Source organism: Numenius arquata, chromosome 12 (assembly GCF_964106895.1).
Source record: "Numenius arquata chromosome 12, bNumArq3.hap1.1, whole genome shotgun sequence".
Classification (NCBI taxonomy): Eukaryota; Metazoa; Chordata; class Aves; order Charadriiformes; family Scolopacidae; genus Numenius; species Numenius arquata.
The window spans coordinates 19,496,387-19,519,029 of NC_133587.1; the positions used below are offsets into that span (position 1 = coordinate 19,496,387).

The 22,643-nt window shown below is 49.9% G+C and overlaps 1 protein-coding gene across 1 annotated transcript in view; it reads left to right on the top strand.

Annotated features, from left to right (window-relative positions):
- LOC141471189 (rho GTPase-activating protein 39-like) overlaps positions 1-21,609 on the top strand; it is a 33,098-nt gene extending 11,489 nt beyond the window's left edge. Inside the window, exons 3-10 of the mRNA XM_074157608.1 lie at positions 203-1,508; positions 5,373-5,919; positions 8,525-8,614; positions 14,959-15,032; positions 16,539-16,738; positions 17,617-17,708; positions 18,274-18,443; positions 18,870-21,609. Coding sequence (XP_074013709.1) covers positions 203-1,508; positions 5,373-5,919; positions 8,525-8,614; positions 14,959-15,032; positions 16,539-16,738; positions 17,617-17,708; positions 18,274-18,443; positions 18,870-19,064 — 2,674 coding nt within the window. The 3' untranslated portion in view covers positions 19,065-21,609. The remainder of the gene's footprint in view (positions 1-202; positions 1,509-5,372; positions 5,920-8,524; positions 8,615-14,958; positions 15,033-16,538; positions 16,739-17,616; positions 17,709-18,273; positions 18,444-18,869) is intronic.
- Positions 21,610-22,643: the final 1,034 nt, after the last annotated feature.

Sequence of the window (22,643 nt, forward strand, 5' to 3'; positions counted from 1 at the left end):
ATAAATTTGTCACGTGTATAACGATGTGTTTCTGTTTTGGGAAGGGGGATCTCCAGGAAAAAACAAGAGAAGCTGATGTAACTGGTTGGGGAATCTCCAGGCACTTTGAGACTAACAGTCTGGTATTTGGGTAGAAGTAGAGGATACTTCAGTTAATATAATTCTTAATTAATTACCTATATTTGTATCTTTCTTTCTTTAGGGAGACTCCTACCCACTGGCAGCCTCTGCCAGGCACGAAAGCAGCCATGTTGGTCAAAGTGAACAGTTTGAGGCAGATACAGAGTGCTTCAAACAGTTCTCTTCAGCTGCAGAGTGCTCCAGAGGTCGACAGCCAAAAATCTCTTCCAAAACCAGCCATATACGCTCAGCCTCATTCCATGTCCCAGAGCCCTGGAGCCACAAAGCAAATGCCTACAGGAGAAACAAAGCAGTCTATGCAGATCAAAAAGACGGAGAACGGTGGGTTTTGCCTAGTGCTGATGAATGGTCCTACTTCTCAAACACCTCCAAGGAGTCAGACAGGAACCCCCCAGCCTGCTTCCCCCAAATATGCCTCCCCTGCACCTATATATGATGAGCCATCTTTAGAGTCTCCAATTTATGATGAGCCACCAGTAGATATGGATACTGAAAGTGTCAGTATGAGTGGGATGTCTCCACCAAGGTCGCCAAGCAATAGCTTAAAAAAGCTGCAACCAACCAAATTATTACAGCATCCAGGTATGCAACAGCAGCAAGCTGCAAAGAAGCATGTAGGAAATCCCTCTTCCACCGAATACAGCCCAGCTGGCAGGGAATATATAAAACACATGGTCAACGTTGATCAGTCTTCCAAACTCTCCCATTCTTCTGCCGCAACAGCTGATGCCTCTACTAAACTGCCTGGTCAGCTTACTTCAAAGGACAGCTTCAAGCAGTCTTGGAGGATCTTGGAAGCCAACGTCCTCAAGAACATGGAAGCCCACCACAGTCGACAGAACAGCCTGCAAACTCAAGAGTATCCAACTGGTATAAGCCATCAGGATTCTGGTTATTCAACTGGCCCTTCTCCAAGCTTGAGAAAAAGGAAAGGAAGGAGGCAAGGGACAGGTCAAGGAAGACCTGGCTCTGTGGGCAGCAGCAGTGAGCTCACGGCTTTGAACGATAAGCTGATTGCCGAGATGCGTGCTGTGGTGGGCAGGTCAGCAGCTTGCAGGGGAAGCAAAGCCAGCCTTGATGCTGAAAGTCTGGAGAGTGGCATCCCAGCAGAGAGCAACAAGGTCAGATTTCAGTCCAACCACTTGAAAAAATGCATCAGCCAGAGCTCAAAGGATGATGTCTCAGCTAGTAATAGGTCTCTGTACAGACAGGGCCCGGAGAGCAGGGGCAGCTTTCCCAATGATGTGGCTGCTCCACAGGACACAGTGAGGCAGAAGAGGACTTTTGAGAAAATAGATTCTTTAGAAAAGAATGTGACCAGCCAGACGAGTTTGCCTTCGTCAGATGCTACACGCCACTCCTCCCAGGTATCTCCCCATCTACACCAGGTTAAATTGCACGCCTTTGCTGGACTGTCATGGTACAGAGTGGAGTACCTGCTCTGCTCCTGGGTGGGTTTAGTGGATGTGCTGCAAGCACAACGTGTCTGTGCCAGCAGAATAGCAATCAGGTCACAAAGCTTTGCAGCCCATTTCAGGCCAGTGGCATGAGAGGAGGGGGAATTGTGTCCAGCAAGCCCTCAGCACTGCGGGTGGCTCTGCTGTGTTATTTGGGTAAATCTCCTGCCTGATCATTTTACTGGCGCTCGTGTCTTCTTTGGTTGCCCTTGCCCTCACGTGTCCTTTCTGCGCTGGGATGGCCAGACTTGGTGGGGTACGGGACACAGGCATCAGGATTTGTATGGCTACATGGCAACATTTTATCTTTTTTTTCCCTCTCTTTTATTTTTCTAATAGTTCTGTTCTCCAGCACTGCCTCCCCTGTACTCTGTTCTCCTTTCCGATCGTTCCTGAGCATTGAATGGAAATGTTCAGAAAACCAGTGACAGTGACTCTATCATCTTCTTGTTGGAAATAGTTATTTCAAAGCCTGTTAGTGTGCCTGCGCAAGTGGAGTAGTTTTTCTTTATAACACCGGACTTCTTCAGAATTTAGTTTGCCATCTTTTCTCCGATTTGGGTTTGAAGGAACCTCGGCATTCATGGTTTTAGTTCAGATTTAGGTTCTCCGCAAGTCATTTTGTATCCTGTGAAGGTTTGTCCTTTTTCTCTTTGCTCGGTCTTCCAAGTATTTCACTCGTACTGAACAGCCTGAGTCTCTGCATCTCTTCTGTGAGGCACAGCTGATAACAATACTCCAGTGTGAAAACTGAGTATTTATTTTCACCCTGTGTTCTGTCTTTTCTCCTCTTTGCTAGTCCACGACCTTTCATGAAGAAACTTGGCAAAGCTCCTTGACTGTTTCAGATTGCTCCAGCAGACCTGTGAGGTGTAACTTTTCTCTAAAGGCCAGGCTGCCGCCCCCACACTGTATCAGATTTATGTGTATGCATTCTCCTCTCTATGGTAATTTCTGACCGATAGTGCCTTGCTTTCACCCAAAACCCTTTTCAAAACTGATGTCATGTTCCCACATCTTGCATTTTTCAGGCACAAGACCAGTTTGAATTTACACGACTCGCATGTTAGACGACAGCTAATAGTTCAGCAATTTCATTTCACAGCCTCTTTAGACTTGTTGGAAGACTGCTATCTGGTCTTCAGGGTGTGTTACACCTCGTTGCACTGACAGGGAGAGCTGAGACTTAATATCTTGATGGTGCGCAAGAGATAGTGGGTTGGAGATAGGCTGTGAGTGGCTTTGAAAATGAAAAAAAAAAAATTATGTGTGGTGGGATGGAGACAGAGAATACAGTGGAAGATGTAAAGAGATAAGATGCTGTGGTAAAGGCAACAAGTTGATAAATAAATACCCTATATACAGAAATACTCTGTTATGTAACAGTCTAAGTAAGGAGGGGAGGAGGTTGCAGAGAATACCTCAGCAAAATCACTGCCTCACCTGAAAATGGCAGTGTGTGGCTTGAGTCACCAGCGATGTCCTGTGCTGGACCTGCATGATGGAGAAGGAGAATTAGGAGATGAGGAAATTCATTATCCGAGGAGGGTGGGCAGAAGTTCTAGGACAGGCTGAGCAGAGGTGGATATGTACTGTCAGCATAAAGATAATAGCTGGGTAGTTGTGTGAACGAGATTTGAGAGAGAAACTCTAGACAGAGAAGAGGAGGAAACCAAGAGCCTGTTGAACCTCTAGAGAGATGAGGAGATGGATCCTCAGAAGTAACATGCTGAAGGAGCAATTAGGGTCATAGGAGGAAAACCAACCCCAGGCACGGAAGGTGGATTGAAGAAGACTGAGGATGGAGATGGCAGAGAACTGCAGACAGGGGTTTTTAGGCAGCACGTTGATTCAGAGAAAGTGAGGAGATCCAAGGGATAAAAAACCAAAACAAAGTAGAAAAGTGGGAGAAATGATTGTGCCCCAGGCTAGAGGTGGAGTGTGATGTGTGCTAATCCCATCATCCACATGTAGGTACATGTTGGGTGTAAGAGAGGGAAGGGATGAACTGCACAAGGCTCTGTTGTGAGTTCAGTTCCTCCTTACTGAGAAGAAACACTCATAGCTCTAGCCGTTTAAGAGCTAATGTGTATTTTGGGACTGACTGTAGGCCAGAACTGGAATAGAGTGTGGCACACAAGTTAAAGGTGATCTACAAAGAAAGCAAGCACATGTTCTGTTTCCCTTTTTCCACTGCAAAACCAAAATTTACAGGATTTCTGTTTCTTCGTCTTCTTTTAAAAACAAAAACCCTCAAGATTATCTTCTTTGGGTTTTTCCTACTTGCTGGAGATCTCCTTGGAGAATGCTGAGCAAAGTGTGGGTTGTTTAGCTCTTAGTATGTGGGAATTTCAATCTAACAAAAAAGTCTGTTTCCTAAAACAAGTGGTTGTTAGGTGTTGGAGTTCAATATGTGTCCCAGGCTGACACTTCCAACCAAAGCAGAAAATTCTGGATGGGCAAAATAAGTGTCTTATTCTCACAAGTAGTTATTACACATCATTTTCTTGGGATCAGTACTACCAAAGCTCTAATTATGTAGTTATCCACAGTGATCACTGGGGAAGAAGGACTGACAAGGGCTGCATGTAAAAACTGCGTACAAAGTCTGGGAGGGTGGAAGGTCTTTCTCTGCTGCTTATCTCTGTAAACTCGTGACCAGTGGACTTGTCCCTTGAGCAAATGAGTTTGATCACTGCAGACTGCAGGTGGGGAGTTGCTGTCCCTACTTCTCTGAGGAGAAACAACTCGGTACTTGTGAACAGTTCTGATTTACTTTGGGGAAGGTTATGCCTATCTTGGATAGGAAAACATGGTAGGGAGCCCATCACAGAGGTGTCCCCAAGTCCTGTGCAGCAGTACTTCCAGAAGCACTGGGTCTGTAGCCACAGCCCCTATCGTCCCCGCAAATGCTGAGGACCAGGGCCTGTGTGGCAGGAGGTCGTGGTGTGTCTGTAGGATACAGTGAGACCCAGCTCTGTTGATGGAAGTTGACTGATGCAAATACCTGCTCTCCTTCACTTCGCAAACTGAAATGTGATTTATCCTACCTGGGTGACAGCTTTGCCATCAAAATAGCTGTGCCCATGCTCTGCTGTGCCTCTCAACTTCTCCTGTCTCATTTGTGTCTGGCCAGCATTTCCATTAGGCAGGTCATGGTGGAGTTGCAGAGGCTGTCCAGGCACAGGCTGCCCGAAGTTCAGCAGTTCCTGGTGGTTGCTAGCCATGTTGATTTGGTTTTGTCTTTTTTTTCTTTTTTTTTTCTTTTTTTTTTTTTTTTTTTTTGCTAGAACTTGGAAAAATAGTGAAGGCAGGAACCACCTATGGGATTGTAGGGGCCACAAAGGGTAATGGTGAGAAGGAAACAATACTGGTGGTGCTGTGGCTGTCTAGTCTCTGCCACCTCCTCGTGTTTCCCACCCACCTCCTGGGCTACTGTGGCTCCACAGGAACTGAGAGGTGAAAAGCAGAGAGAAACTTGGCTCCTTGGTGTGCACTTGGTGCCACAGAGCTGTAATGCTTGGGCTGTCACTGGGAGCTCTGGGACAACTTGGACAATCAGCCCTGTTACTCCATGTCCCAATGCTTCCCTTAGGGACAGCATCAGTGTGCAGGCTCTTGCAGAACTACAAATGTCAGCCACCAGTTCTGCTCAAAATCATGTTTTGTACAGATTCACCACTTTGCAGTTGCTGGTAGCTTACTGTAGATAATTTTCCTAGCAGAGTAAGGAGTCATGTAAGCTGTTTTTAACACATCTGTTCTCCGTTGCAGCCCGGGACAATAGAGTTGGACCCCAAGCAGGAGAGCAGTGGCCAGCCTGGTGGCTGCGTAGGATATCTTTTCCCTTACAATACTCTACGGAAACCCATATCTCAGAGCAGCATGGCAGACTGGGCTTCTAAAAACCTGAACATGCATACGCAGGGCATCTTCCGCCGAAGGATCTCCATCTCCAACATGCTGTCCTGGAATGGTGGCTCTATCAAAAAGCCAATGCTCATCACTAGCAACCGCACCATCAAAAAAGAGGCGTGTGAGATGTTCAAACTGGTGCAAAGCTACATGGGAGATCGTCAGACTCGCATGGACCGGAATCACGTGGCATTGATCACAGTCACCAAGTGCTGGAGCATGCAAGGTTTACGGGATGAGTTCTACATACAATTGATCCGGCAGACAACGGATAATACGTGCTACCAAAGTCTGGCATGGGGCTGGGAACTGATGGCCATCAGTCTGGCCTTTTTCTCCCCATCACCCAAGTTTCAGTCTTATCTGGAAGGTTACATTTATCGCCACCTTGACAGTGATGAAAACAGTAAGTGCTTCATGCACACCCTGTCTGTCCCCAGCAGCATTCCGGTGGGTTGAGCCGCTTACTCAGGGTTGTCTGGTTTTTAAAAATACAGGTAGTCACCAGCCAATGCTGGGGTTTCCATCAGTGAGAGCACCATGTGCTGGGCAAGTTCATCCTTCCTTGGTGGGATGTGGGATGAAGCTGCCACCAGCTCATCACCCTGCAGTTCTCACTTGTGTCTGGCAAAGAAATGCCAGCCCTAGACTGTGCACATCTCACTGATCAGCACAGCACGAGCAGCACTGAGAAGAGCTGATTCAGACCTGCCAAGGGCAGAGTTTCTATGGTTCTCTGAGGACATGATTTACTTCAAAATTCCTTAAAGCAGGCAAAAAAAAAAAAAAAAAAAGGATGAATGTTAATACAGAATTCTTTAAGGGAGCCATTGCAAACATTATGAACAGGCTGCAGCTTGGCAAACGGTCAGGGATCCTGAAGGATACTGGCTTTTGGTGTGAATACATGCCATTTATCTGTCTTTCAGAAGCCTTGGGGACCAAAGTATTTATTGGCTGATTTGTCGCTATTTCATAGAATCATCTGGGCCAGAAGGGACCTTCAAAGGTCATCTAGTCTGACCCCCCCCCGCAGTCAGCGGGGACACCCCCAACTAGACCAGGTTGCCCAGGGCCTCGTCGAGCCTTACCTTGAATGTCTCCAGGGAAGGGGCCTCAACCACCTCCCTTGGCAACCTATTCCAGTGCTCTATCACCCTCATGGTAAAGAACTTATTCCTAATGTCTAATCTAAATCTGCTTTTTTCCAGTTTAAAGCCATTACCCCTTGTTCTGTCATTGCCGGCCTTTGTATATAGACTGCCTCCAGCCTTCCTGTAGGCCCTCTTCAGGTACTGGAAGGTTGCTATTGGATCTCCCCGGAGCCTCCTCTTCTCCAGGCAGAACAACCCCAGCTCCCTCAGCTTGTCCTCATAGCAGAGGTGCTCCAACCCCCTGATCATTTTGGTGGCCCTCCTCTGGACCCTCTCTATCAGGTCCATGTCCTTCTTATATTGAGGGCTCCAGATCTGCAGACAGTACTCCAGGTGAGGTCTCACCAGAGCAGAGTAAAGTGGCAGAATCACCTCTCTGGATCTGCTGGCAACACTTCTTTTGATGCAGCTCAGGATGCGATTGGCCTTCTGGGCTGCAAGTGCTCATTGCCTGCTCATGTCCAGCTTCTCGTCCATCAGCACCCCCAAGTCCCTTTCCTCAGGGCTGCTTTCTAATGCCTCATCCCCCAGGCTGTATTGATAGTGAGTATTGTTTCGGCCCAGGTGCAGAATCCTGCACTTGCTTTTGTTGAACCTCATGAGGTTCATCTGGGCCCACCTCTCCAGCCTGTCCAGGTCCCTCTGGATGACATCCCGTCCCTCTGGTGTATCGACAAGACCACACAGCTTGGTGTCGTCCGCAAACTTGCTGATGGTGCTCTCAATCCCTCTGTCTATATCGTTGATAAAAATGTTGAACAGTACCAGTCCCAGCACAGACCCTTGAGGGACACCACTTGTCACTGCTCTCCATCTGGACTTCAAGCCATTGAGTACCACCCTCTGGATGCGACCATCCAGCCAATTCCTTATCCACTGAACCATCCACCCATCAAATCCGTATCTCTCCAGTTTGGTGAGCAGGATGTCATGGGGGACCGTGTCAAAGGCCTTACAGAAGTCCAGATAGATCACATCCATAGGTCGTCCCTTATCTAGTGACATAGTCACTCCATCATAGAAGGCCACTAGGTTAGTCAGGCAGGACCTGCCCCTAGTAAAGCCATGTTGGCTGTCCTGAATCATCCCCCTGTCCTCCATGTGCCCAAGCATGGCGTCCAAGCATGCTCCATGATCTTCCCAGGCACAGAGGTGAGGCTGACCACAGAGTAGTCAGCTCTATTTCAGTAGTGCTCGCTGTGTCTTGTCTCAGGCAAGAAACCAGAGCACCCGTTTCCACCTGGGGCTTCAAACGCGGGTTATAGCCCCCACAGATCTCCAGGGCAGGTGCAGAAGTTGTGCCCCCACTTGTGAGAGCAGCGGTGGAGGTGGGTACTAGGGGCAGCAGTGGTGCAATGCCAACCTTTGCCTTCTGGTCTCATGCTTGTAGCTTTATCGTGGGGCTTCTTCACGGAATTGCTGGATGTGCAGCGCTGCTTTGGGTTTTCATGAAGATCCTAAACCCTTGTCACCTCTCCCCAAAACCATTTCCTCCAACTATGCTTGGCCCAGGAGCTAAAAATCACCCTGCCAGCACCAGGGTCCAGGCAGTAAGGAGGAGTAATCTGAACTATTTGAGTGGGTTATTCCTTCTGCTGGCATTTAGGCAATAAGTTTATTTAGGAATAACCTTGCTGCCTGGAGCCCCTTCTCAACTCTTTGGCCATTTGAAGAAGTTGAATCCTGTTCTGGGCCCCCCACTTGGGTGCGTTTGGAGCTGGCTGTGGTACAGGACCTTTCCCTGAGCAGACCGCCTCATGCTGGAGTTAGGCTGGCTACCATGACTAAGAGCAGTTCTGGACTTTGGTATTTTATCATTCCACATTATTAATCCTAGAGCCTCTTTTGAATTTTCAGTTGCCCAGCGCATCAAGGAGCTTGTGGATCTGAAAAACAAGAAGAACTCAAAATCCAGGAAAAAGCGGAAACAAAACACTGAGGATGAAGGTAAATGGAGACAAAGCATGCAGGGAGCTGAGAGGGAGGACTGCACCGACCCTAGACAGGCAGGCTTGCTGAGCTCTGCTGAAAATTAGACTATTTCTTTAAGTGCATAGATTTAGATTCAGGAAACTTTACTGCAGGTGGTGATTGTGAGAGGTTTGACCATAGCACGGGTCACAGTGTGAGTGGCAGCTGGGCAGCATGCGGGATGGGTGGCAGTGTGGCAGTGGGGGAGACGCACCCCTTCACTCACAGTTGTGTGAGAAAAGGGATTTTAATTTGGATGCAGACCTGGGGCTGTAATTCAACTGGTCTGTGTATGCCACAGAGTTTCCTGTAGCACATTCCAGTGCTACAGTTGTATGAGTCATATGTTGAAAACAACCCGTCTCAATTGTAGTAATGGATTTTGTAAACCACAACCTGACCTGAGGACCTCCAGAGAGGACACTGATACATGGCAAAGAGCACTGCCTTTTCCTCTCCAGTATTGGCTTCCCCTTGTCCATGCTTCCTGGACTGTGCAAGTGAGAGCTTGCAGTAGCATCTCTGCTGACTGAACAAGGGCTCACGTATTCCTCCAGCCTCAGGTTGTAACTGCAGGATAATACTTTATCTGGCTTAAGTCTTGCTAGACAAAGTCCATTCAATTTTTTTTTTATATTGCTTTCAGGAAACTTGAGGCAACCTTGTGAATTCTATCAGGCAGCAGTTTATATGACGTGGCCTCAGTGTTTTTAATCTAGGAGAGCTGGAGTCTGCTTTCCTGCATTGCTGAGCCCCACCTGATGCCAGCAGGCAGGCGTGTGAAACACGGGCACCACTGCTGCGCTCTCCTGCGGTGGCTTCCTTGTGTCACTGCTCCCCCGAGGCAGCTGCAAGGCTGGGAGGTGGCTGAGGAGGCCCTTTGGTCATAGCCCCTGCAGTAAGAGCATCTATTGCTTTTCTGTCTCTGGTGGGATTTGGAACAGAGACCTGAAATTGCACAAAGGGATTGTATTTCTGGTAGGGATATGTCTTTTTCCTTTCCCATTCAGGCCCAGGAGAGTTCAGCCCATTCTAAACCTTTGAAAAGTAATTTTGCGTGTGCTCAGAGGGACTTTGATATCTTTATGGGCCAACTCCCCGGAGATTGCTCTGCAAAGGGTGTGCTCTGTCTGTGGGCTGAGCAGACTCTTCTGTGCAATGGCTTGTCTATCTTGCGTGTGCTGGAGTTGTGCTTAGGAAGACAGAGGTAGTTTTTACCTAAAAATAGAAAACAAATTAAAAAAAACACATATATTTATATATATATATATATGAGAAATGTTATGAAAAGGGCATGCCAGGACAGCTTTATAAAGTTTCCAGAATGAAGCTCTTGAAAGTCAGAAGTGCCTGTGTGGCCTCAGTTGGAGCTCTGGTGACAAGTCACAGGCTGTTCCCTTCGCTGGGCCGTGTCTGCTCTGTGGCACACAGAAGATGTGCTCTGGCGGTGAACTGGGGCTTTAGAATAAATGTGCTGGTCGGCAGGCTCCTGGCTGGCTTCTGCACAGATGGTGAGGGGCACAGCAGAGGAGGCAGGAGGGCCCGGCAGGTCACTCGAACTAGCTTTTTTCACAAGTGACCGATAACACTGAGGATTTTTTCTGGGGCCTGACCTCAGAGGTGCACCTGAAGTAAGGGGAGATCCTGCGGGAACGCACCAGGTTCTGTCTGCTGCTGGCTGGAAAGGTCAGGCTTTTCCTTGGGCCGATGATGTCTGCTCCACTGGCCCCTCCACTGCGAGGGGTGGGTAGGATGCAGCTCCTTGAATTTACAAGGCTGTTGTGGATTAGTTCATTAGTGGCTCTGAAATACTTAGATGCTTATGGATGCTGTAACAGCAGTTTAGCAGAGAAATCCATAAGGAAATTAAACATACTGTCCTCAAATAGAACTGAATAGTAGATATGTAGGCGTGTATGTAAGTTTTTTGGTGAAAAATGGAGTTAAAGCAGTGATTTCCCCTACACACATACTTCCTTCAGTGCAGAGGCTTGTAAGTAAACACTTGGGTGAGTAAACATTTATCATCTGACACGCACCCAAAGAAATATTTTGAAGTTTCCCACGCTTACCTCTACAATCTCTGTCTTCTAGCGAGTTCTCTGTGAGTAAATGAAATATGAAGGTGGTGCGAGATCTTTTCATGGATCAATAACCCACTGCAAGGCAGAAGAATAACAGGTAGAAATAAATCATATGTTTTCAGAAGGAGGATTGTCTGCTGATCCCACAGGAATTTGATCTGGGCTTTGGGTCTATACAAGAGGCAAATAATGAGCTGACAGCACGGTGTGGGTACAAAATTATTCAGGATTGTAAAAACTAGATATGCAGAGGGATCTTGCAAGGGTGAGTAACTGAGCAATGAAAGAGCAGAGAAAATCATGTCAACAAAAGCTAAGTATTGCCCATGGCGAGGACATCCCTAACTGCATGTGCAGCAGCAGGCTGCTACGTAGCTGTTTCAAGGAGGGAAAGACGTTTTGCAGCCCATATATGAATTTCCAGAAAGGTATACACGGTGCTGGGAGATGGTCAGAAACCAGAGGATTGGAAACTTGTAGAAAAGGGACAGAGAGCAAACCAGCACTCAGCTGTAGTCATGCTGTGCCTGCTTGGCGTATCCTGCCTGTGGTCCCTCTACAGGAGCTGGACCTGGAAGAGAGAAGAGGGGAGGTCATTGTGCTGAAGGAAACGGCAGGTCACCTGGGGAAGGCAAGAGGAAGAAAATTTCTCGTCGTTTGTTGTAGCAGAAGAATTGGAAACCGCCTGGTTTTGTTGTTGGGCAGCAGGCTTAAGAGCGCTCTGTCCTGAAACAAAATGAAATCATTAAGAGTCGGCAAAGCAGGTTGTTGTGCAGGTTAGGAGCATAAATGGGTTTAGGGAGAAATGGGACAAATTCAAAGAAGGGAGGTCTGTCAGTTGCTGGTTGATGGTCCAGGTGCAGCACTGCCTCCAGGTATCTCCCACCTGCTGTTAGCTGGGAGATTTTCGCAAGGAAATACTCATTTTTCAGACATCCTGTGTCTCTTACCCTCCTGATGGCAGATGAAGGCTGCTGACTCATATGGCCCTTTGGGCTGACAAAGCACAGCATTTCCCATGTAGGGAATGGTGATGTAGCAGCATTGCTGGGATACGGAAGGATGCACTGGTGGTGTGAGAAGGAGGGACTGAAACACTGCGATAAATTGGGGGTGCCTGGGCAGACCTAAGCCAGGAGACGGCACCAGGAAAAGCCCAGAGGAGCTGTTCGGGAGGCAGCTACACTGAGCTAAGGAGTGCAATGAGATGGGTCCCCGGCCTGAAAGCCTGCTCTGACTGAGCCAGACTGAGGTCCATGAGAGGCCACAGTGGATCGGAAAAATACCAAGACAACAGCTTGTGCTGTGCTAAAATATTTGTCGCATGGCTGGGTCCTGAATCCACATTGTTTGCTGCGTTTTTTAAGACATTTTTTGGCAGGGGAGTGTTCAAATCTGTTCCAGAAGGTACATTCCTGCATGTGCCCGGCCTGGATTTTAACTTGTTATAAAAGGAGAGGTTCTTTAAGAAGCTCTCCGCACATGTTTCTAGGCCAGTACACAGAAGAACATTTTCCTTTGCAAACTATTTTTCACTGTGTGGGTTATTAGTAGTCTTCTGTTCCTGAGCTCCTGGGGCTACTGTGGTACCACAGGAAATAACAGATCAACTTGGATTTCACAGACTCATGATGTGCTCAAAGAAGTAGAATTACCTTCAGTATTAGCCCTTTCTGCCCCGTGCAGGCAAAGCCACACGTCCCTGCGTCGAGGGGTGTGAGCTGGGGAGTGGAGGGAGTACCTGGCCCACTCGTTAGGAGAATGGACCGTGGGTGATGAGCTAAATGCCCGGAGCTGGTCTCCAGCTGAGCATTTTACAAGCAGCCAAACGGTCAAGTCACTGGTTTGGAAAAGCAGAGGCTAAAGCTAAATTCTGCTCCTCTCCCTCACCTTTCCCTCTGTAGCTCACCACTTGCCTCCTGGCCTCTCGGCATCTCCTTTGCCTGTCTTGCTCTGCACGTGTCCCAGGAGCCGGGAGCACTCGCGTTGGGGCAGATGAGGGAGTCTGCGTGGTTAAGGTGTGAGCTCCTGCAGGAGCCATTCATGCTGTGCATGCTGTGGCAGAGTGCCAGTCACCTCATTCCTCAGGGCTCCCTCTGCTTTTTTGGTGATTCAGGTCTGTGGGCAGTAATAGCTCCAGCCCCTCACGCACAGGGCAAGTTCAGTTTTCAGTTTATTTGCTTGAAATTCGATCGGCTCCACATGTTGCCCCGACAGTCCCCTTTGGGTCAGAGACTGCATCTTGGCTGTCTTTGGTAGCAGAACGCCTCACTGCAGGAAGTGCAGGATGTAGGTTTCAGGCTTTTCCCAGGATTGAGGACCCTTCTGGGAAAGTACAAAACAGGCTTCAAGCAAACACGTCCAGCTGCTGCCCCTGCATCAACTGTGCAGACTTCTCAAGGCAACCAGTTCCTTTGCAAACCTTGTTAAACTCTTAGGGTGATTATGGGTTTCATGATCTAATTACAGTGTGAAAAAACACCTCCTATTGCTAGTTTTGAATGTGCTGCCTCCTGCCTAATTGTTGTGATGCAGAGACATAGTCCAGTCTTTTTCCCATTCCCTCCTTCATGAAGTGGATGACACTTGCATCAGGGTGCGTCTGCACATTTTAACAATAGAAGCTGTCACCTGGAACAGTGAAGCATCATAAAGCAGCTCAATGGTTTTGTTTTCTTTAATCCTTAGACATTTTCAGTACAAATCATACCTGAGATTAGCAGGATTTTTGCGTACGGGGAATATTTTGCTTTAGATATTCCCAAGAGAGAGAAGTTATTAAAACTGACTTTCCTTCCCATTGCCTGCGGCAGAGGGGGATGCTGTTGTACCTCCTTTGGCATTGCTTCAGCATTATGGAGAGGTTCTGCTCCCGCTGTGACAGTCAGGCAGATTGACTGAGGCAGGGAGTGCTTGTTTTGTCATGGGGAGACAAGGACTGTGTTTTTTCTGCTGGCTGAGAGGAGAAAAGGGAAAAGTGCATCTCTCACCTTTGTGAATTGTTCTTCTGCTTGAGAAAAGCTTGTCCTCCCTCTGTATTGAGAGGATTTTAGGAACTCCAGGCTCCTGACCAGCTTACCTAAGCCATAGGCTGTGTGAAAGGCTGATCTGAAATATGCAGCGTCTGACCAGAATGTAGATTTTAAAAGCCACAAGTATTTTGAACTCTGCTGCAAGCTTTGAGGCTGGCAGGGAATCAAATAGGGCAGATCTATTCACTGCTTTCAGCGAGCAATTTAGGTTTGACTCAAAAAAGAACAAAAGGCCAATGGTTTTGGAAAACTCTCCCAGCAATCAGTGCTCTGTCAGTGCAAACATTTCTCTTGGTGTCACGGGGTGATTAGCTCTGTGAATCCTGGCTCCGCTCAGAGTTTGCTGAACCAAGTGCAGTTGGAGCAGCTGTTCTTGCGGGAGGGCTGTAGCTTTTGCAGTGAAGTTCCTAAGCTCCAGTTTTCCTCATATTGCAGAGCACACCCAAGGCTCACTGTATAAGGTTGGGTTAGAGGAGGCTGCAGACAGGAGAGCGAGGAGGCCTTCTGCAGGGCTTTGGGAAGATGAGAGAGACCCTGCCACCTTCACGCGCCTCTCTTTGCATCCTGAGCAAGGACCATCTTGGTGCTGGTGCCGCCTCTCCGGCCCCTCATGCCCTTCTCTGCTGCTGCCTCTCTCACTCGCCTGGGACTGCAGTCCTTGAATCATAAACAATTTCTTTAAAACACTTTGCAGTCTTTCCTGGCAGGAGGCTGGCTCTGCGTGCTCTTTGGCTGAGATCTGGCAATACATAAATACCCAGCCCTGTGTCTGTGAGCCATGTAACTCCAGCCGCACCACCAGGAGCAAGAACTCATGCTTACAAGCGTTCCCAGGCTATGAATAGCGAACAGGCACCTTGTGTTGAGTCAGGACAGGATCAGGCTGCCTGTGCAAGAGGTGGGGGAGTGCAGGAGGAATCTGCATGAGTGGGGCTGGGAGGTGCAGAGCTACAAGCCTTGACTCAGAAAAAAAATGCCTCTGAGCCCAAGCACTCACTTGCACTGACACAGCCTGCCATGGGGCTGCAGGCTTCAGGGTGCTTGGTGTGAGGTTTCGGCAGAGTTGCTGCTCTGCCTGCACAAGAGGCTGTGCAGAAGCCAGGTGGCTCTTTGTGCCAGTGGGAACTGCTGCGCTGGTGCCCTCTGGTGTAGTGGGTGCACAGACAGCACTGCAGGCTGACCGCTCATTTCTCCTTCCCAACAGGTCTGCCCATTAGCACCTACGCCAGGTACTGCTACCGGAAACTCCAGAAAGTAGCTGTCACTGGAGGCAAAAAGGTGAGCGCCTGCCCCAGCTCCAGGACCTGCAGGCTGCCTGTGCAGCACTCTGCTTCCCAAGCCTGAGAGCAGTCAGTCCTGTGACGCTCAGAAGTCACTGCTGATTTGGTGATGGGAAATGGACCTAGAACAAGCGGGGAGGGCTTGCTGAGGGCTCTTCTCCCCATGAACGTGTGGGAGAAGGCTGCTGCCCAGGTCCCTCCATCCTGGCAGACAGCAGTGCCTGCCGTGCTGGTAGCTGCCTAGCTGGGTGCTCCCTGGCCTTAGGGATGTGGAGGACAAACCTGACATTTATCTGTGTCTAGGGTAAGAGGAGCTGTCTGTGCAGGGGATGCTCATCATTTGGTTTCTTCAGGTGAGGGAAGTCTCCCTTTGCCACTGAGAGCTTGCGTGGGCTGGGTCTTGCAGCTCGTTTACTGCAGAGTTTTTCATACCCAGTTCAAAAAATCACGCAGCAGGGATGGCTGGTGCGGAGGGGAACCTCTGTGCTCTCTATTGTCTCAAAATCCCCCTCCTCCCTTTCCTCTGCATGGTTCTGCGCGGGGCTCTAAAAACTAGCAGTCGGCCCCAGCCTGTCCATTCTAGGTCTCCTAAGCCAGATCCAGTCATCTTTTATTTCTGCAAATCCCTATGGGGCCTCCCTGCCATCTGGACTCCGTGTACAGTGAGCAAATAGCTGAAATACCTCGGGAGGGCTGAAGGCTCCCAGCATCCCCGCGGGGGCAGGACGGGAAGTGTCCAGATATGCATTGCACACAACTGCAGCCCCAGCAGCTGCCGCCCTCCTAAAGGGTTGGGGGAGGTTTCCCCCTGTTGCGCCTCTCGCCTGGCCATGGGGTCGCTGCCAAATGGCCACCACACTGGGCAGCCTGTTGCCCCTGTGATGGCACTCTGCGTATTTCTGAATCTCTGCCAGGGGAGACTCAAAGTCCCTTTCAAAATGTCACCATTTTTCAGAAGCAGCAGGTCCTGGTGCCCACTTTTCAGAAAGCTTTAGCTCCTCCGAGAGCAACGCTTTCCCTGGAGTTGGACATACCTGGACATAGCCCTTCTCCAAAGGGCTATTTTTCAGCTGTCACATGGCCAAGCGCTTGCCCAGCGCCAAGCCAGTGTACCTGTGCCCTCTGCTGACCTTACCACAGCCGGGGACAGGCTGGGGCCCATTGGTCTTCCCGCTGCGCCAGCAGGGAGAGCTATAGCTGGAGCAACCCCCCGATGTGCAAAACACAGCAACAGAATCCCTGCAAAACCAGCCCAAACTCTCCAAAGCGCTCTCCTGCCAACAGGCAGCAGCTTGTCTGCTCCTCTTGGGCCTGATGAGTTGACCCCTCCCTGGTTTTAGGAGGTGGAGGCTGCAGAGCAAGAACCGTGCTGCCAGACCAGCGAGGTGTCCACGTGTGTGGGCAGCCCTCTCCGACCTGGCCACTCACTGCCACCATCCCCAGGTCACTGTTTGTCTCTGGGCTGACTGTGCTACAGCTGCACTGAGCTCTTCTCTGTCCTCAGGGCCTCCGTAAACCGACAGTGGAAGAGATAACACATGCCAGGAATGCCATCGTGACGCCATCACTCTTTGGCAGCTCTCTGGAGGAGATCATGCTGCGGCAGCAGGACATGTACCCGGGTAACAAGCTGCCCTGGGTGCAGACACAGCTATCGCAGCAGGTCCTGGCTCTCGGAGGAGAACAGACAGAGGGGATTTTCAGGTGAGCTTTTAGGGCACTGTGTTACTTTTGAGCCACCCACGTGTCAGTCCTCAAAGCAGAGAAGTCAAGATTGATCTCCCTGTGCTTCCTCTTCTCTGAGAATAGCACTCTGCCATGGCTCGGACAAAACCTGACCTTACCCAGGTTCAGGAATCGCTTCTTAAAGTAGCATTAGCCTGTTTGCATGTATTAGCACAGAGGGGACAGTAAAGATGTGACTTAACTACTTAGGACAGCGGGTACCCAGGCAAGGCATTGAACTTTGATCAGCTTCAAGAGTAATAGTTGGCTAGTACAGGGGAGGGACAAGCTCCTGGGGCCCTGGCAGAGCAGTTCATCAAATGCAGCACATCAGCCTTGGTGCACAAGACGTGAGGAGTCAAGAGAGACAAAGTATCTGTATGGTGAACCCAGGGGATTCTGTTTTGGGTTTGTTTTTTGGTTTGGGTTTTTGTTTTGTTTTGTTTTATCTAAGATCTGTGTTAGTTTTTCAGTAGCTAAACTTGATTTAAGTTAGCGAGCAGATCTCGACTTTACCTTGTTACGGGTTTCTAATATCTTGGTATATTTAGCCAGAGATGCTTCTTATCTTTGAGCTGAGCATGCTGCAGAGAGGCCTAGTTGCAGAAAGTAATCACTGAGGACAGAAAGGTAGTTGATGTCTGAGCTAGTTGGAAGGAGACAAGTGTTTCTTCTACTCCCACTTTAAAGCTGTGTCTAAAAACAGGCAACCCATTTCTCTGAGGAACTGCTGCTGTAGCTGCCACTGGTTGGTGCTCCCTTTTCCCAGGGAACCCAAAAGCAACTTCAGAGCCTTGGTTTGCCAGCCACACCAGGCCCTGCTTGCTCTCTAAAGTACCTTTGCTGTGTCTCTGCAGGATACCTGGTGACATAGATGAAGTCAATGCATTGAAGTTGCAGGTGGATCAGTGGAGAATCCCAAGCAGCCTCAGTGACCCCAACATCCCAGGTATGGAACACGGCAGTTGTGTGTGCTGCAGCCTCAGCCATGGTACAGTGTGGAGGGGAATGTACAGGAGCAGCCCAGGAGGTGTACTGCTGCCTGGGGACGTGTGCACAGGCTGTCTTCACCAACTGGGTTCTCATTCTGTGCCTTTCCACTGCCTTTCCAAATATTGCCCATATTAAAAACGCAGGGGAGGGGTTGAGGGAACCTCTGCCTCCAGCCGGCTCTGGCACAGTGAGGCCATGGAGGCCAGGCAGCGTGCAGAGCAGCTGGGAGTCATTCAGGAGTATCGCTCTAGCTCCAAGGTCTCATTGTCTTCTCCTTTAGGCAGCCCCAGAGCCGCTTCCTGGAGCAGCAGGTAGATAAGAGCCAGTGTTTGCCTCTAACTGGCCAGTTAGTCAGCCTGCGAATTTCAGGGCCAAGACTGAAATAATGTGAAACAGCACAAGTGCAGAATCCCTTCTCTGCCCTCTCTTTCCTGAGGCCTTGAGTCTTGCTGCCGACTTTGCTTCTGAAGGTGGTGGGGAGGTAACCAGAGCTGTTCTCATGCACCCTGCTTTCTGCCCAGCCTCTCTTCTCAAGCTCTGGTATCGGGAGCTGGAGGAGCCTGTGATCCCCCAGCAGTTCTACAAAGAGTGTATCAGCAACTACGAGAACCCCGATGCTGCTGTGGCTGTAGTGCAGCTTCTGCCGGAGCTCAACAGACTGGTGCTGTGTTACCTCATACACTTCCTGCAGGTAGGCAGCCCCTGCAGTCCTGCGCCCCTGCTGTGGTCAGGAGCTTGGAGCACACGGGGCACGGTTAGTGGGACAGCTCTGGTGGGTTTTGGCAGGCTTTCAGGACCTCTCACCTGTATTTAAGGTGGGATTGATGGAGGGGGGTCTGCTGGCCTTGTCCCTTATGGGAGCAATAAACCATGTTCCTGTTCTTGTAGAACATGGGGCTGGTCCCAAAGGTTGAGATCTGCCAGATGTTCCCTGTCTGCTGAAGCTCCCACGCTGTCGGCTGTGTCAGGGCATAGTGGTTTTCCCCATGAATATGTGGCTGTTGAGGCATTGTCCTTCAGGGAGGCCACATCTCTGCTGTCCTTGTACCTCCTTAGACCACGCGTTTGGAGTCTCTTGCCCTTTTCCTCTGCTCCAGCTGAATGTTATTATCTGCAGATCTTTGCTCAGCCATCAAATGTGGGCAGAACGAAGATGGATGTGAATAACCTGGCCATGGTGATGGCCCCCAACTGCCTGCGTTGCCAGTCTGATGACCCTCGCATTATCTTTGAGAACACGCGCAAAGAAATGTCCTTTCTTCGCATGCTGATAGTGCATTTGGATACAAGTTTCATCAAAGGGCTGGTTTGAGCTGCTGGCCCTGGGGTCCAGAACATTGCTCTGGGGAGTCACTGGATGCCCAAAGTCTTCTCCCCTCCACTTAGGTTTCTTCCATTGTCCTTGCTGTTGTCACACCCTGGGTTAGCCCCTGAGCGTCTCCCAGCATATGACCGCAAGGACAAGGACTAGACGCTCCTGGAAGGCTCCGGCTGTTCAGCACCAGAAAGTTCTTGGACATGCCAGGTCAGATTCAGTGATTCCTGGCCTTTCAGTGTGTGTCAGAGGTGGGCAGCCCCCCTCCTTGGAGCCACAGGACTGGTTGCTCATTGAAATGGTTGTGACATCCCTAAGAAACTGCTACCTGGAGCACGAGGCTCTCCATTTCCCTTCTGGAGGTGGAGTTGGCTTCAGGTAGGAAAACTGTATTGTGACATGAGCTGGTCCTGGGGGAGATGGTGCCTCATTGGGGATAATCCCACTGCTGTGGAGCCAGCCTGGTTCACCTCTGCAGACTGTTGGTTGGAGGCATGAGGGTTGTTCTGACACCCCACAATGCTATTGGTAGAGGGATGTGAAGGTGTGGAGCGTTCGCTGGGGCAGAGGGGTTCCTTGCACTGCCCTGGTCGGTGGAAGCACATTGCAGCCCAGGGAGAGGAGGTGTTTGAGCCTCTGCTGTTGTTGGCTGGGTAGGCAGACTCCCACAGCTGGGAGCCTTGGCAGGCTGGATCTGCAGAGCATCCACCTCACCTTCTCCTTCAGGCAGCTTCAGAGCCGCACAGCAGTGTATGGTCAGTGTGTGGGACGAGCCCTGTGCTGAGCAAAACCAGCACCCACCCACACCATGGGGGCTGGGGACAAGGGGAAGGCCATGCACCTGACAACAAACAGATAAACAACCTCTTTGGCATCCTCCTAACGAGGACCATATCTTCTGGAGGGGTAACCCCAGCAGCCTTGCAGCTCCTTTGTGCTATGGGCAGTGTGAGCTGACAGCAGCTTTCCTGAAGAGCACATGACACCGTGCTCAGAGCAGCCTCCATCACTTCGGCATCCCCCCTTTCTGGTACCAGATTCTTCCCAGACCGCTCTGGTGGGGACTGAATACCAGTTTTGTCCACCCTCCTGGTTGAGCCCAGGTTTAAAGAAAGCAGGGAAGTCCTCCAACAATAAGTGCTCCTGTGCTCAGATGTGCCCGTCCAGGCGGAGCAGCAGCATTTCTGTGTGCTCCTGAAATGCTGATACTGCCTAGAGTCAACTGTGGCACGTACGCTCTTAAATTCCACCAAATTCCCACAGGATTTGCAGAGGGGTTGGGAAGGGAAGGGGAAGGAAGGGAAGAGGCAGGTCTGGGAGGCTGAAGTGTCATGGAGCCTGCGTAGGGGTGGTGTCGGGTGGGCAGCTCAGCATTCTCACTGATGCTATTAAACCCCTCTGGCTTCCCGTGTGACACCAGAAGTGTGGCACAGCAAGGACAGTGTCTTTCAGAGGCAGTGCATGGATTTCCCTGCAGCCTCTGGATACTGTTGCATGTTCCTTAGCAAGCAGCATTTTCTAATTTGGTGGCATCCCGGTGCTACTCTTCTCTTCCTTTGAAGTGTTTTCCCTGCTGGAGGCAGGTCTGCTGCAAAAAGCTGTGTGTTGGGATTATTCATGCAATGCTAAGTCTGCCAGTAGGATCCAAGGTTGCTTTTGCATTTCTGCATTTCCCTCCCTTCCATGTGGGGACCTGGGATCATCCTCTCCTGATCACAGTGGGGAGCTGAGCCCTGCCAGCAGTGAGGTTTAAAGCTGATGTCTGAATCTACAAAAAGTTTGGGCACAAGGTGCCACGTGCAGAGTGCTCCAAGCCTGCTGGCTGCTTGGATCTCGTGATATGTGTGTGTCCCAGGGTACATGTTTGCTGGGATGAACTCTGCAGCTGGAGTTCAGTTTGTGTCCAGCTGAACAAGGGTCATGGACCCTCTCCTCGTACCAGATGCTTCTGTGGTACAGTGGCCCAGGAAATCTTGCTCCTGTGTCAGGATTAGCTCTGTCAAACATGCTTCCAAAAATGTGCCAGGATCTGTTTCACACTCCCATCCCATTCTGTCCTATCCCAGTGCTTCGAAGCCATTCAGCTCGGTTTGGCCTTCTGAAGCGCTGAACAACGTGTGCTTCAGATATGAGGCTACTTTCCCAGAAACTTAGAAACAGGTGGAGGATTACTGGCTCTGCCATATTGTACTGAAATTTGAATGGTTGAACAGGCTCGGGATGCCATGTCCTGCCCTGCCATGGGCTGGAGCAGCCGTGTAGTGCCTGCCCCCCTCTTTGGGCTGCAGATGCATTTGCCTGTGTCGGGCTTCACCTGCAGCCAGCCACCACGTAGGTGATCCATGTTATTCCTTGCACTTAGCTGTAGCAGGCAATCAAACCATAGGCATTTGCTGCTATTACAAATGAGTGCTTCTTGCCAGGGCTGTAAAATAGGCTAACAAATGACACTGGATATTATTTTCTTTACGAACAGATTTGTAAATACAAATCAGTAAAGCAGTCTCTCCTCTGTTATAATAATAAATACAGTCTCCATGATTGTCTCTTGTCTTTTTTGTGAAATTCTGAAGCATGATCATGTCTGCCTGGAGCTGCAGCTGCTTGGTGTTCATGAGTAATGCTGGCAGGAGGGTGGTAGGTGGCCTGTAGCCTTCAGGAGAGGGGCAATGACAAGCAAGAGCAGAAGGAAGACCTATAGCATTGTAAACTCATGCAGCCCTTTCCTAGTGTTCCCCAGAGCTTTGCCGTGAAATGAGCTGATTTTGGCCAAATCAAAAAAGCCTACAATCCAAGTGCTTCAGCTCAGGCTCAGAGACTTGGTGATGTGCTCCTGCAGTTGCCTTGACCTGGATCAGTTAGAAAAATCAATGGCCAGAGTAGCGGCTGGGCTCGTAACAAGCTTCTGGTTTGTTCTTCGCTTCCACCAGCAGCGCAGTGAGACCCTGTGACAGAGGGCAGCTTGGGACACAGCTGGCCTGTCTTTGGCTCCTTGTGCAGAGGAGGCACCTGCGGCTTGTCTGAAACTTGCCACTGGTGGTAGAAGGGTAGTGTCCCCCGATGTGGCCAGCACCCTTGCAGTGCTGGGTGCTCTTGCTGATGCTGTTCAATTTCTGGCCAGTTTAAGTCTCGTTTTTACAGAGCCCAGCGTGAGCCTTTTTTTGCCTCTTTGAGCATGTCCTGGGAATCTGTAAACAAAACTGGTAGAAGCAATTCTTCCAGCTCCTGATTGCAGCTGATGGACACCGTGCCCTCAGGTGTGCTGTCCACACTCTACCCCAGCTCCTGAAGAGATTGGACAGCTATTGGGGTGTCACAGGTGGATTTTGGACCTCTCTGTATGTTCAGCCTGAGGTGGAGGAAGGTGGGGCTCAGCTTTGGCAACTGCCTGGTGTTTTACAGGACATGCCAACCATGAGGCCACCGATCCTGCTCATCCACCACCCCTCCTGGAAGAGAACCTTCCTTGCAGTCTCTCTTCCTCTTGCAAATGTGAGTGATCTCCCTCCTCCTGACCCACCAGAGATACTCCATTTCTCCTTCAAACCCCAGGTGCCCAAAGGTTGTGCCACCTCT